The following is a 15,925-nucleotide window of genomic DNA, read 5'->3' on the forward strand; positions in this document are numbered from 1 at the left end:
ATAAAAAGGCAAGGAGCACTGTAAATTAAAACAAAATAAGCCTACGGTATTTCAGATGAGCTAAGATAAAAATTCCCCAGAGCTATTTCCCTCTGGTAAGAAACAAAAACAACAAAAAGGCATTTGAGAGCCAGAACAACTGCAAATCAGTCTCCTTCAACGTGTTGTTGTTTGTGTTTTTTCTTTGAATTGGACTGGAAAGCCACATAGCAATAATAATTGTCTGTGTACTGCTAATCAAAGCCCATTCTCAGCCTAAGGAAAAGTGTAATCTGAGCAAGATATGGACTAGAGGAAGGAAGAGAGTAGGTTGGATTTATAAGAGATAGTGAGAATATAAATCAATATGCTAGATCGTGTTATAATCTTAATCCAAAGGGTAAATTGCATCAAAGCATTGTTAATTCAGGTTTCTGGGTCTTCTGTTTTACAGCACTGACTGTAGAATGAGTAGAAAAGTAGCTCTCATTTTGGAAAGAGACATGAAGAGTTTTTTTTTTTACCAAAATATTTCCCCCCCCCCCCCGAATTCACCAACTGTGAACACAGAATCAATGAATTTTAATGGAGAAAGGCTGTAACTTTGCCTCTCACATCTGTTCCTGAAGCTCACCTGATTCAGGGTCACTCCTGCGTTGCATTTCACAGTGATTTAACAGTCTCAAGCCAAGCCTGCTGCTTTCTCCACTTCGTTTCTGTCTCACCATCCCTTTGCAGTTGGTTTTCTGAGCAGAGATCCCCCAGCTCCACGTACTTTGCTGTCTCTTTGGGAGAGGTTGGGATCTGTGTTGGATTATGTGCAGCACGTGCCATGGTGGGAAGCTTATGAAGATACAAGCAGTGAAGTCATGGAATCATTCAGGTTGGAAAAGACCTCTGAGATCAAGTCCAACCCCCAACCCACCTCCTCCATGCCCACTATGTCCCTTAGTGCCTCGTATACCCTATTCCCAAAAATGCCCAGGGGCAGTGACTCCATCACCCCCCTGGGCAGCCTGTGCCAGGTGGGGTATTCCCTCCAGTTGGGAGCAGGTTGGTGACATTCACGTGACCATGCTGGGTGACATTAACATGATGGTGTCTGGCTCTTGGTTCCTTTTTTGGATGCCAATTGCTGTGGTCTATACTTTGTGACTGAGAACGCATGATGTAAAGAGACCATAATTACCTGGACATTTTAGACAGCAATGTATTAAATATATATATAAGTATATCTATATAATCAGATCTAAGTGGGGAGGAAAACTCTTGGGGTGGGGTGGGGAGGGGATGAAGCCTTCTTATTGTGAATTTCCTGCTTTTTAGCTCCTTGATCTCCTAATCTGCATCTGAGACTTTGTTCTTATTTGATTTGGGTTTTGTTTTGCTTTGAATTAGCATGAGCCAGGAGGCAGGCCATGTGTGAAAGGAGGGAATAAAGTATGTAAGCACAGATCCCACTGCTGTTGGCATGAATTTTAAAGCTGCCATCTTCCTGCCCTAGATAGCTGTCAGCGTTAGGCAGGGTTCCCAGAGGATAAAGAAGCAGGATTGCTCCTGATCATCAGCAAAAGCCTTTTTGTTTTTATTTTTTTTTTATGATAGGCACACAGAACAATGCTTTTCTTTTTTATTATTATTATTTTTTCCCCGTAGGTACTGGTTTATTCTCCAAACAAATGCTGGATGCATATCCCCATCACGCAGTGACCTGGGATTGCTTGGCTAGCTGTGCATCCCCAGGAATGCATCCCCGAGTACAGATGGGTTTTGCTCACTCTCTTCTTTCCTCTTGGCCTTCTTGCAGGCATCCAGCACACGCCCAGAGTGCAGCATCATGCTGGAGATTGAAGAGGAACGCAGCCAGTGCCTGGCAGAGATTGCTGAGGATAATCAGACCTCAGGTATGGGAGCAACTTCTTACATCTCTGGCCCTCAGGCTCACATCCCTGACCTCGCATCTGCCTCATCTGTGCCATTTCTCACCCCTCCTGCAGCAGCAGGGCACTGGTTGGGTTTGCTTTGGCTGATGCTGAGCTCGGAGAGATGCTGATATTTCCAAAGCACAATTCCACCAGCCTAGTGTTTGAATAGCTTGATGGGGATGGCCCACAAGGGGGTGAATGTGAACCTCAACTGTCTCAGGCTGTTTAATCAGAGGCAGTCATGCCTTTTTCTGATCTGGAAGTGTCTTAGCCAACCCTCATAGCTTTACTCAGCTCCCTCCTTCAGTGATCAGGAGAAGGAGGGTCAAATGGACAGTACCAGCTTTGCTCTCCATTCTCCTAAGGTTTCTCCATCCCAGCAGCTGTGGAGCTGTGCCTCCTTCAAGGAGAAGACATGACAATTGGGCAAGTGGCATTTCAGAGAAGGAGAGATGTGCAGGACATGACTGTATGGATGGGGGATGTTGCAAGGGTCTGTGCTGTTGAAGTTCCTTGGTAGGCAGCCTGTAGAGAGCTTGGGATATTTCAGCATGGCCACTCTTGCTGAACCCTTAATAGTAGAGATCCATGTGGCAGAGAAATAAAGGCTTTGGGTCTGGTCCTGTCCTGCCCCATCTCACAGCAGTTAAGTCAAAGCCTCAGGAATGAAATATTTGGGTAGATCTATCCCCTCCAAGTAACTCTCTCAAGGCAGGGTCAGAGATTGAGTGAAAAGGAGGTGTAGGGACCAGTGGGAGACTGGAAGGTTCCAAAAAGAAGAGATCACATCCGTAGGGGTCAGGGTAAGAAGATGCATATCCTGCTTCACGTTTGCATCCTGCCTCCTGAAAGAGGAAAAAGTGAAAGATGTCTTCTCATCCTCTTCCACTTGGCACTGCTTCAAAATAGGCTACAGACCAAAGGGCTGTTCTGCACAACTCTTATTAATGATAGAACAGCATCCTTGGGCCAAGCTTGGTCCCTCAGGGAGCTTTACTGAATACAAGGAGGGCTTTTGGCCCTTGCTTTTATCTTTTCCTTTGATTTCAAGCATCCCTGAGCAGTTAAATAGATCTGTTTGAAGAAACGTTCTCCTGGAATACAGTAAAGAAGGGAGAAGTCAGGGTACTTAAATTCATTCTCTGAAAGCCAACTAAATGCTTCATTTCATTTTCATGCACACTTGGAGAAATTCAATTAAATGCAGCACATTCAAAATGGAAGAATAAATATTTGAGTGTTAATCTTTTTTTCTGCTTTTTCAAAATGCTTTTCCTCATTAAAAAGTTTTGTCCAAAATATGTTTTTTTTTTTTTTTTTCTCTCCACTGAATTAAACCACTGAACATATTTTTGCTGATTCTGATGTAAGACTGTGCTCAGCCTTACTGTGTGCCATCCTTACCTAAGCATAAATGTCTAACAACCTTCTGGAGTTTGTTTTTTCTATGAAAATGCTGAAATATTGGGTTGTAGGAATCCTGCACCTCTGCCCATTGCTACCACGGTCATTAAGGAACATACAAGCACAGTAAGATGTTCTCCTCCATGGAGATGGTAATTGTAACTCCTGAGCCAATCTGCATATATCAGTTTGTTGAAATGCTCATTAATTATATCAGTGTGGAACACGCATGTGCACGGACACCTACAGCGAAGTTCTACAATGCAGACTACATCAGTAGGTTTTTAAGAGCTCAGTATGCAACCTGTAGCAAAGGACTCACCTCTCCCCTTGCAATCAGTGGAAAGAAGCCACAACTTCTGATGTGCACTTGCTCTGGTGCTCAAGGAGGTGTCTGATAGATGCGTGCATCAACTGTCTGTTTTGGAAGTGATGTGAACTGGCAGCTTCTAAATGCCTAAACAGCACGTATTTCCCCATTGGAGTGTCCAGCGTATGATGTGTGGGCACGAGTAGGTATAAAAAGCTCTTTTTCTGTAGTAGTGCTCTATAAGTCAGTAACTGTAGCTGAGCACAGCTGCGAAATACTGCTCTGAACTTCGGAGAGGTGGAGGGGACAGTTCAGCTGGCAGAAATGATATGGAAGTGATGACAGGAGATCACACAGAGGTGAAGATTATTTCCAGCGACACTAAGACTGAATGATTTAAAAAGAAATGTTGCATAAAAACTTCCAGCTAAATTCCCCAGAAAAGTGTTAACTTTAACGTGGCTCCATCTCACAGAGGAGGAGAAGGGAAAACAGTTGGGGCTCTCTGCCAACTGAAAGGTCGTACCTTGACTTATGGCCAGGTCGGTGTATTGCCTTCTGTGCATTCAACATCCTGTTTGCAAAAAGAAAATCACTCGAAGTTTAACAACCAATTCATTATCCTTTCTAATTGAATGAGTGGGACTAAGGAAATGCACGGTTCCAATACAGTCTAGAAATAAAGCTTTGTTTAGAAGCCATTATCAATTGTATCGATTGGTGGGGCTTAATCACAGCTGTAATTTGTTGTGTCAAATAGATTAGGCATTTATAAAGAACACCTGATGCTAATACTGAGATTAATCACTAGCTCAGAGTAAGCAGGTAGATTTCCACTCATAAACAATAACATCTGTCCTAACACTGTTCTGTGTTTGAACAGCCATTAATTATAGTGGGTGTATATGTGTGAGTTTAATTAGTGCTTTCTTTTCAAGTGAAGTATCTGTGTTTTCAGTGCAGGTAGTTGGTGCCAATTGCTGTTCCCAGCTTCAGTCCTGAACCACAGATATCCACTGTTGGTGAGACTGGTGTCTCTGTTTTCTATTAGGTGTGTGATTTGGTGTCTGCAGAGTTGCCCACCTTTGAGGAGGCCATTCCTGATAAGATGAGGTTGGCTTTTTGAGTGCAAAAGGTGCAACTGGGATGCAATCATAGTGAAAATTGGTTTAATCTGGCAGCACGTGCGAAGAATAAAATGTCTGTGAGACTGACATTTGTGTTTTAAGGATATTGCTAACCATTAGAGGGTACAGAGTTGTAGGAAGGAGTGCTTTACTGGCTCCACGATGAAGCATGCTTTGTTTATGAAAGGGTGTGTAAGATGCAGTTGTTGCAGTATGGGGTTGAGTTTCATGAGCTGGACTGCCCTTACAGCCCTCTGCCCTGTTATCCTTTCACCTCAATGATCAAATGATCTTGTACCTCTTGTAAAGTGGTGATTGTGATGCAGTACAGAGGTGGATTCTTTATCATTGAAACCCAGACCAGGTAGACCAAGATCTGTTGGCTCCACGTGAGCAAATAACCGCTGGTTGGGAATGACTTTTGGTGAGGGATTTCTGATTTTAGGTTGCTCTGAGGTATTCTAGCTGAACGTGTCTCTTCTAGGATGCAGTGAATCGTGTTCAGATTGTCATATTGGAGGCTTAGCTCAGCTGTGCTGGAAAGAACCCCAACTCCCAGGTGGGTCCCATCCTGTTGTTCACTGGCTTGGAGGGATTTGGGCTAAGTGAGGTGAGGTTGCACCATTAAGAGAGATGAATCTATGCATTCAATATGCTATACAAAATGGCATTTGGAGGAATGAAACCTTTACTAGGGCATTTGTTTTATGATCTTTCCAGCCTCCTTTCTCCCCCCCCCCCCTCCATTCCCCTAAAGAGGGTTTACAATGTAATATGAAGCACTACTATGAAAAAAATCTTTTGTAGAACTTACTACTGTGCTAATGGCAGGAATCTTCTCTGCCCAGTGAAGGAGGTGATGCACACAGTGCCTCATCTCAATCTCAGTGCAGAGCGTGTTCCTAAGTGACCTAAAAACCAGTAAAGTTGCCTGCACTTTTCCTACAAGGTGATGTAGAGGACCTTTGCTGTGTTTGACGTGATAGAAGATGAGTGTTGGTTATTCCTCCCTTTATCACCTGTGCAACTGGGTCTAGGGAGCTGCTTTAGCAGGGGGGTTGGACTAGATGATCTCTAGAGGTCCCTTCCAACCCCTACAGTTCTGTCATTCTGTGATCACAAAGCCAAGAGAAGGTGCTGCTGAGCTGCATCATAGATAATCCTGGGTGTTGAACTGGTGACGTTTTGTAGTTCTGTCATGTGGGCAATGGCTGGCTTTCTTTGCAGGCCACGTGCCAATCTCATGGAAAGCATGGCAGGGTTGCCATAACTCAGAAATGAATGACACAGCTCCTAGCTGCACATAAATGCCACGCACATGTGAGTCATTTAAGATGAATCATAGAATGGCTCGGGTTGGTAGAGACCTCCGAGATCATCTAGTTCCAACTCCCCTGCCATGGAGGGTTGTGGTTTTTTTTATTTTTATTTTGTTTTTACTGCATATTCTTTAATTTCCCACACTGAACATGTTCTAATCTCTCTCCGTGCTGATCTCACAGTAGTTCCCCTTGCAAACTTTCCCTCACTTGGCATCGGTAGACAATTGCAACTGTAGCATCATGGCTTAGTGGGCATGGTGGGGATGGGTTGATGGTTGGACTGGATGATCTCAGTGGCCTTTTCCAACCATTATGATTCTATAACAGCGCGGTTGCTGAAGTGAAGGTGGTTCCTGGGTTTTCTTGGCTTCAGTTTTCCTCTTTTAAGCTAAAAATAATGCAATTTTCTTATCTAGAAGGGGTAAGTTAAGGACGAGTACATTGAAATGTGTCCAGTTGTAGTTTTTTTTTATGGCTTGGACTTCTAACGGAATTGTGCATGAACGGCAGTATATTGGCAGCACCTACAGTTTAAATTCACAGGAAAGTATTACGTATCTGGCAAGAAATAACACTTCAGAAGAGAAACCCCATGGAGTTCAGGTTAGATAAGTTAGGTTTTCTATCTTCTCCCAGTGGATCTGTACACTGTATCATACATCACCCTAAATTAGCTGTGGGTGCAGATTTTGTGGCTGATATTTTCCAGAACCTGACAAGGGAGTTCCTTGGAGAACTTCAAATTATATCTAACATACCCAAAGCCACGTTCCCCTGTACACTACTGCCAAGCAATGCAGTGGAGGAATGGGTAAGTGGAGGCAAGAGCTCAAATCTTAGCAGTGCTCCAGTGTCCAGCATGGGTGGGACATAGAGCCCAGCAACGTGTCAGTGCAGTTACACCATCAGTTACTGCCTTCTGCAAGGTGAGTGCTTTATGTGTAAGTGATAGCAGGTCAGCTCTGAGGGTCTAGTTGCATAGTTGAAAGAGTTCCCAGCTCATCCCTGGTGTTCATCAGCCAGTTCCTGGGGGGGTCCATCCTGGGCAGCTGCAGGATCTGTTCACAGAATTGTTAAGGTTGGAAAAGATGTCTAAAATCATTTAGTCCAACGATCAAGCCCAAGTCAGACCCAGGATTTGAGTGCCTTCAACAAAGCCTCCCCACTGGATGAGCATGATGGGAAGTTTGGGCCGTTGCTCTGCAGACAGGGGTTGCTCTCTTTGCTCTCCATCTTATGGGGCTGCTCCTCTGGTCACATCTCCCACCCCTACGTTATAATTCAGTAAGGCAGTTCTATAGCCTGGTGTTCTCTGAGGCATTAATTGTGGGAGTTTTTAACAGAGTTCCTCAGTCCAGAGTTACTTGGTAAACTCTTAGTGTATTTCAAAAGCAAAGAATGCAATCCCAGCCCCACTGAAAACTGAGCTTTTACTCCAGATTCTTTTCAGAACAAGACACCTGTATGCAGTGTGGTAACTGCTCAGATGATAATACAGATAGCAGCAGTGGGGCTAGGAGGAGAAGGTAGCTGGAGGGGGATTTGCATTCCAGGCCTCTGTGGATGGTGGTAAATCTCTCTCCACGTGGAGTGTGCCATAGCCCCTAAGGCATGCTGCAGGGTAGGTCTCATTGCTATATGGCTTAGTGCTAACTTCCACATGGTTGTTTTTTGTTTTTATCCCTGAGCACAGACTGTTGTTTTTCCCATTGTTGCTTGCCTTTGTTTTATTTTATTTTAAGAAAGCTTCCCTCACCATGTCTGTAGTTTACAGATAGTTCAGCTTCATCTGAAGCATCCAAATAAAATAAATCCCTTTTTTTTGGTTTTTTTTTTGGCTATGTCAACAAAAGTTATCACATCTAGGTGAGTTGATTGTGCTCATTATCTCCTTATCTCGTTACTGCTAATTGATTCTCTCCGCAATCAGATATTCTTTCAGAAGTGGGAGAGTCAGTGAGGGATGACAGTCACTGTGTGACTCATATTTGGATGGGCTGAGCAGACTTCTGCTCAGGAAACCCTGATATCCCGTGCTTAATGGTCTTCCTGGAGAGTGGTGGCAATATTAGGCAGATCTCAGGCACAGGAAACCTAGCCCAGATTTGTAGATGAATAGCATGCAAGTTTAGGTATGAGAGAAAATACTCAAGAACGTAGAGCTGACATTTAAACCACAGAAGACTTCTGAGTGTGGTGATCTAGGCAGATGGGAGGGGATGTTCTGTGTTATGTATTCCTTGGCTTGGCAACAGAAAATCGCTGAAGCTGGCAGAGACCTCTGGAGATCACCTAGTTCAAACCTCTGCCTGGAGCAGTCAACCAGCACAGGGTGCTCAGGGCCGTATCCAGTTGGGTTTTGAATATCTCCAGGGATGGAGGCAGCGTGTCTAAACAATCTGTTCCACTGCTTATGCCTTTTAACTGCAGGAAAAAAATAATAAAACTAAAATAAAATAAAAAGTAAAGCTTAGGTTTAAATAGATTTACTTGCGTTTTAGTTTGAGCTTGTTGTCTGTTGGGTATGGGGCACCACTGAGAAGATGCTGGTTTCTTCCCCCCAAATTCAAGCTTCTCCAGGCTCGTCATCATCTTCTTAGCCCTTTGTTGGACTCTTTCCAGTATGTTCACATCTCTGTTGCACTGGGGAAACCCAGAGCTGGACATAGCCCTTGAGGTGCTGAGCAGAGGGGAAGAGTCACCTCCTATGACCTGCTGATACTTTGCCCAAAGCAACCCAGGACACCTTTGGCCTTCTAAGATGTGAGGTCATATTGCTGGCTAACATTCAGCTTAATATCCACCAGAAGCCACCGTTCCTTCTCTGAGAAGCCTGTATGAATGCATGGCTTTCTTTTTTAATGGTTTTTCAGAACTTTTTTTATCCAGAATGGAAGACCTTCTGCTCTATTTGGATTTTAAATTTCTTCAGAAGTTAAATGGAAGTGAAACAAGCTCAGCGCTTCACAGCTAGAGGCTGTCAGCATCTTACAGATCAACATTTTGTCTGTTTGCTCAGTAGTGAGGTGATAGCTGAGGTGATTTTTTTAAGTGTCATTGAGAATTGCCAGTAGCCATTGAGGAGCTGCTGCAGTTGAGCAGCTTCTGATACTCTGAGTACTTCAGCATTGCATTTCATACTTGCAATCTAGACCTGCCTGTCATTCTAGCAGGATTTAAAACCCAATTGAAAAGTCAGAAAGTGGAAAATACGAATGCAAATAATCCCAGTAACCCTTCCTGCTCTTCACTTGTGGTATATGCCTCAACTTGTTGTGAGCAGCAGAGCTGACTCCTGTAATCTCATCATCAACACTGTCTTGTACAAGTGAATCCAGATGGAGAAGAGCCAGTGTTGTTTATCCTGCATATAATGTCTTTCCTGTTTCATGGTTCTGCAGGGGAGGTTGGCTTGGAAAGCCAGATTTGGAACTTGGGGTTCTGTGACAGACTCCCTTGAAGACGTCAAGGCATGCTTGACAAGAGAAGAAGCAGTGAACATATGGAAATTAAAAGTCAAGCTGGAAAAACATTAATGAAGTTTAAATGAGGAGTCTGTTTATTCATCACCATCTGTTTATAATGCAGTAAGATAAGAAATAATTAATAGTTCCTTGCTTGCAAAAGTTCAAGTGAATTCTCACCTTCCCATTTGCATAAGACCTCCTGGGACAGATATTATGTAGGTCGGATTTGTATGGCAATCCAGTTCTCAGCAGGTCTCCAGGTACTCCATCACTGCAGGAGAGGGGATGGATGGACCACTCACCCAGGACTGAGAATGTATGACATTTTCAGGCTGTATTTCTGAGATGTGTCAAATGCTTCTGTGGATGCTCCTTACGCCTTCACTTGCACCAGGATGGATGGATTCTTGGATGCTGTTTTGAAGTCGCTAACGGAGGAAATATTCAGACAAGCCACTGAACTGAAAGATTTGAAGAGTGGTAACTTTCCGGGGGTGGTTTAGAGCAGTCAAAGAAAGCAGTCAAGAAAAACAGCCCCTTGAACAGGGATTGATATATGAGAGCTGTTAGTCATAGATCAAAACTCTGATTTAGTAGGTGCTCTGGTGGCCACCAGTTACTGTTTCAGAAGCCAGCTGGGCTGTTGTAATTGTCATGTCATGTCTACTAGCCCCTCTAAATTCTTGTATACCCTAGGGCATCAAGAATGGCATTAAATTCAGTTCAGTTCAGTCTGAAGTAGTCACAGAACCATGGAATCGTTTGAGTTGGAAGAGACCTTTAAAGACCATCTGACCTAACACCCCTGCAGTGAGTTCCCCTCCATTAAGTGCTCAGAGCCCAGTCCAGCCTGACCTTGAGTGTCTCCAGGGATGGGACACTCACACTGGGCAACCTCAACCTGTGCCAGTGCTTCACTACCCTTATTATAAAACACATTTGTCTTCTATCCAGACTAAATCTTCCCCTCTTTTAATCTGAAACCATTTCCTCTCATCCTATCACAGCAGACTCTGCTAAAGAGTCTGTCTGCTTTCTCACAGCCCCTTTAAATTTTGAATAGATAGTCACTTGAATGGATACCTAACAATCTCTTTAATGACAAAAACAAAATAAAACAAAACTGCAAGACATCTTTCTATCTTATTTCTTTATCTTCTTTCCTTATCTTCTGGGTTACTGTATTTTCTAACTCTGGTCCAGGCAATACAGAGGGTTTCTTGATTTCAGTCTTGCTGCAACCAGCAGCATTGATGGTCTGAGCTTCTGGATACAACATCAGTCCTCATCATTCCTGGACGACATTCAAGAACAAATATATTCTCCCAGTGAAGGGGTTCTCCCTACAAATCTAATCACCCTGACCTGTAGAGCTAAGAGCTGTTTGTTTGTTTGTTTTTGTCTCAACCTCATCTATTTACAGACACGGCTATGAGATAAGATGTTGCCACATCTGTTTTCTCCCTTAGTATGCTGTAGGGGTGGAGGCTTTGCTTTTGTTTTGCCTGTTGCTGACATGTCCTGGCTGCAAGCTTTCTAAAAAACAGCAGTGTTTATTTGACTTGGGAACAGCTGTCCTGTAGCTTTTGGGGATTAACAGCCATTTAGTGGCCATAAATCTTGTACTGGAAGAGCCATTTTACTTTGGAGAATATGTCACATTTGGAAATGCCGTCGGACTTGTTGGTTATTTTTATTTTTGTATGCTGTAAAATAGAAATGCACGCAGCCTTAGCTTTGCAGAGGTTATAGAAATAAGCTGAATTGCTGTAGACAAATGGAAAGCAAACCCAAACTATTTTCAAAGCTTTGGGTAATTGCTCAGATGAAATCTATTTATGGAAAGCTTTTAATTTATTATTATTATTATTATTATTGACAGCAGTTTGTAATTGTCTATTTCACATCCCATCGGGTTTCTAGTTAAGAAATTTCTCTTTCCTGATGTTATTATTTTTGTTCTGGTCATGCCAGGGCATTTTCATGATGGTATCCATTCATTTCATGTGCAACAAGTACTTTGGAAAATGTTGCATGTGGCACAAGTTATGTGGAGCTCTTGTTATCATGTGTGGCTAAGATCCAACACCTGCTGCAGGCAGTGGAGATTTTACTGTGCACTGGACTTTCTGTAACCTAGATGCCTTTACTTCTTGGCAACCAGAACATTTAAAATAGGAAAGTGAGGTTGTGGAGAAAAGGAGAATCTGAGGTCTGAGGTGCCACACTGGGTATAAGCTGGGCTTCTATTGTGAAAATCTTTTCAACTACTCACAAGCTTTCATTTTTTCTTGCCTTCCAACCATCAGTGTTGTGGGCAAGAAGTACACTCCTAGCGTGAAAGCCAGCCTATTCAATAGGAAAGAGCCAGATCATGAAGATTTTATGTGATGAAGCACTCTACAGCTTTGTGTGATGACAGCTGTATCTTTCTTGTAGTAGATCATGGAATCTGTGGCTTATGATTTGCTGAGGAAAGTTCCCCTTTGTGCTTCCTTTTTCAGTGGGGTGTCATATTTAGCAGTATTTAGCTGTATATACCATACTTAACAACATTTACTTTAAGAGCAAGACTTGGCTGAAAAATGTCCATTGCAAAACGCATCATTTGGTCTTGGAGGAAGAGGATAAATCTATAAAGTAACAGCAGGATGTGATATTTAAAATTCTACATAGACATGCTTTTAATTGTGCTTGCTTGCTTCCCTTCAGTGAGTAAGTCAAGCTGAGCTGGTCACTGAGAGGACTGGCACTTGAGTGACCAAGTCATAGAATCATCATGGAATCGTTTGAGTTGAAAGGGACCCTAAGAGTTCATCTAGTTCAACTCTCCTGCAGTAAACAGGGACATCCATATCTTCATCAGGTGCTCAGAGCCCCATCCAACCTAACCTTGAGTGTCTCCAATGGCAGGGTATCCACCACCTCTCTGGGCAACCTGTGCCAGTGCCTCACCACCCTTCTCATAACGTCACCTTCCCTATGAATTGCTGTCTGGAGACACCAATAAGGAAAAATCCATATAGAAAGGTCATGGACCTAAATTAATAGGGACTAAGTGTGGCTTAAATTCTATCAGTGCAGAGGAATTTGGGCAAGGAATGAGGAAGTGCTGGAATAATCCTTTAGTCATCCTTTATGTCCAAGCATTAAAGAACTGTCTCTTGTCTAGAAGCTGATGAGGAATAAAGATACATTTTAGGCTTTATAAATCCTTGTCTTGTGTCTTGGCGTCTTTTATTTCAGTTCACATATTCTCCTATTAGGCAGAAGAACTCAGCTCACAAATATCATTTATGAAAAAGAATGATGTGGAGAGATGGAGACAAGTGTTATTTAGTTCGTTGGTTAAAGAAAGGCTGAAAGATTAGATTTTTTTTCTTAACATGTTTTCTAGTGAATGTTGTTGATGGAAAAACTCGGGATTTTCATGCTTAAAAATAATCCTCCAGAAATGCTCTGTAGTTATTTCTTTCATGCTGCTAAGAATGACACAGTCTGGGAGCTTAAGGTGAGGTTTCCTTCACGTGTCTTTGAGTCAAATTTCTGCAAACACAAATATCCAGGAAGAAAGACACCTTTTAACATTTCCTGTTGAGTTCCTGGACCTTTTCTATTGAAAACCACTACAGAAGTGCAAATCAGTTCCTATAGCAAGTAACAGTGTTCTTATCTCCAGCTTGTACACCGAGTGGGGAAAAATCAGATTGATCTGTCTTCCCACAAGTATGGAAGTAAAACACAACATAAAATTTTTCATTAAATCCTTAGTCTGATGATCCCTTTTGTCTTCTGCAGTTGGCCAAATCAATTTTCTGCTGAACTGGGACTACAGGTCCCTCAGTGAGAGAAGGGTGAAGGAACACGAATGTGCTACAGAGAGCAAAGCAGTGGAGGGAAGGAAATGCTACAATGCTGGGGTTTTGCATGTTCTGTCAGGGTTGTGGTTTTTGTTCAGCTATGTGGTTTCTCTGTCACATCCTGCCCACAGTGCTGGAGTGACAGTGGGCAGCACGGAAGGCAAAAAATATCCAAATTGAATGCAAAGCCATGGAAAGCTGAAAGGGAAACTCCAAAGGGACAGGTTTGCTCCAGAACAGATTGTTAGTGTTGATAAAAATAAAAACACAACAAGGAGGTGGAGGTGGGGGAGGAGAGATGCCCAAAGGATGCACTAATATGTATGTAAGATGCAAGAGGTTGAAATTTGCAGGGAGATGTGGGAGGGATCACAGTGAAACTTAGAAGCCAACCTAGCCTGAGTCAAAACCGACAGCAGAAAAATAAGGTACAACTATTCTGCAATTCCAAGGAAGAGTAAAATGAAGAAGAGCTAGATATTGATGAATTTGACGAGGGGATTGGGTGCAACCTCAGTAAGTTTGCAGATGACACCAAATTGGAAGGAAGTGTTGATCTGCCTGGGGGTAGGAAGGCCTTACAGAGGGATCTGGGCAGACAGATCCCTGGGCTGAGGCCAGCAGGATTATGTTGAATGAGACCAAGGTCCAGGTTCTGCACTTCAGCCACAGCAACCCCTGGCAATGATACGGACTTGGGGCAGAGTGGCTGGAAGGCTGTGTGGAAGAAATGGACCTGGATGTGTTGGTCAATGCTCAGCTGAACATCAGCCAGCAGTGAGCCCAGGTGGCCAAGAAAGCCAATGGCATCCTGGCTTGTATCAGAAATAGCATTGCCAGCAGGAGCAGGAGGCGATTTTCCTTCTTTACTCAGTACTGGTGAGGCCACACCGCAGTGCTGTGTCCAGTATTGGACTCCTCACTGCAAGAAAGACATCGAGGCCCTGAAATGTGGTCAACGAACTGGTGAGAGGCCCAGAGCACAAGTCTTATGAGAAGAAGCTGAGGGAACTGGAATTGTTCAGTCTGGAGGAGGCTCAGGCAAGACATCATTGCTCTCTCCAACTCTCTGAAAGAAGGTTATGGCAAGGTAGGATATGACATCTTCTCCCACATAACTCACAACAGGACTAGAGGGAATGACCTCAAGTTACAGCAGGAGAGGTTCAGATTGGATATTAGGAGTGATTTCTTCTCCAAACGTTTGGTCAGGTTCTGGAACGGGCTGCCCGGTTGTGCCACTTTCCCTGAAGGTATTCAAGAAACATTTAGATGTTGTACTAAGGGATGTGGTTTAGTAGGCAAAGATCGTTGGTGAGTGGACAATTGGACTGGATGACTTTGGACGTCTTTTCCAACCGTGGTGATTCTGTGATTCTAAACAAAAAAAGGTACAAGGGAGGCATGATAAGAAACTGCTTCCATGTGAGAAGTAATTAAATAGGCTAGGACACTTCAGCTTGAAAAGGAGATGCTTGAGGAGGAATATAAAAGAGGATTTTGTGGTTTTCCTCCCAAGGGAAAAGGAGAATGTGACTAGCCTGTAAGTATTTCTGTATTCATAAAGGAGCTAGGCAATTCCTTATGAAGCCAGCAATGAACAGGTTCAAAGCAAATTCAGAAAAGGATGTTCTTTCAGTAGACACTTGCTGTGCAATTCCTGAGCCCAGGAGGTTGTGAACATGAAAGATTTCCATAGGCTTAAAAGCAAAAGAAAATCGTAATTAATCTGAAAGATTCATGGAAGAAAAATAATCTTTCTAGAATCTTACTATTGTTACATACCTCTTCTAAAATTTAAATTGAAAGTAATCAGTTGAGTCTGGGCTCATTAGAAGCTGGTGCAGTAGTAGCAGTCCAAGGTTCATGATAGGCTTTCCAGTTCTCTTGCGTGACTGAATTGATGTTTCCCATCTAGAAGTGACATGTAGTTAGAAGATTATTGCAAGAACCATCATTTGGGATTTGTTTTCTTCTGTCATGCAGAAAGTTAATGCCCAACTGGGATAAGAAAGTCAGCACAAAGGTGATTGTTTGGTCCAAACTGGGCAAGCCAGGAGAATGCGTCTAGGTATAACTTCTTTGTCATTGGGGAGTAAATGTCACCTGACAGCTAATTTACAGCCCTAGCTTCTGAGAGGATGGGATAGTGCCTGCTGATACCACATTGGAGTGAAAAAAGTTTCCATTCAAAGCACAGCACATTACCACTGTGGTGAAACCTTGGCTTAGATTAACCTTTGGATTGCTGTTATCCGCTGGTAGGTAGGTAGAGGAAAAAGAGCTCTTGAAACGTACCAGGCAACAAATGGATATCTTTGCATCTGAATGTGGATTCGGGGAGCAAAACTGTGGAGGACATCTTGGAAGAAGGAACTACAAGTGATCACATTTGTTAGGTGTTCAGTGAGGGTGACAGTTGTGCCCAAAGGCTTTTCCTCAGACTTTGTGAGTTCACCTGGGTTAAGACCATACCTTGAAACCAATCTGCTGCTATTCATTGCTTTCCTCAGCCAAACCCAGTCACGTTT

The 15,925-nt window shown here is 43.1% G+C and overlaps 1 protein-coding gene across 1 annotated transcript in view; it reads left to right on the forward strand.

Moving 5' to 3' along the window:
- LOC136053955 (vasoactive intestinal polypeptide receptor) overlaps positions 1-15,925 on the forward strand; it is a 102,126-nt gene that overhangs the window by 33,583 nt on the left and 52,618 nt on the right. The window contains exon 2 of the mRNA XM_065744949.1: positions 1,787-1,883. Coding sequence (XP_065601021.1) covers positions 1,787-1,883 — 97 coding nt within the window. The remainder of the gene's footprint in view (positions 1-1,786; positions 1,884-15,925) is intronic.

The sequence above is a fragment of the Cyrtonyx montezumae genome, unplaced genomic scaffold (genome assembly GCF_038088225.1).
Source record: "Cyrtonyx montezumae isolate F1298 unplaced genomic scaffold, pur_monq_1.0 scaffold_32, whole genome shotgun sequence".
In the NCBI taxonomy this organism is placed as follows: domain Eukaryota; kingdom Metazoa; phylum Chordata; class Aves; order Galliformes; family Odontophoridae; genus Cyrtonyx; species Cyrtonyx montezumae.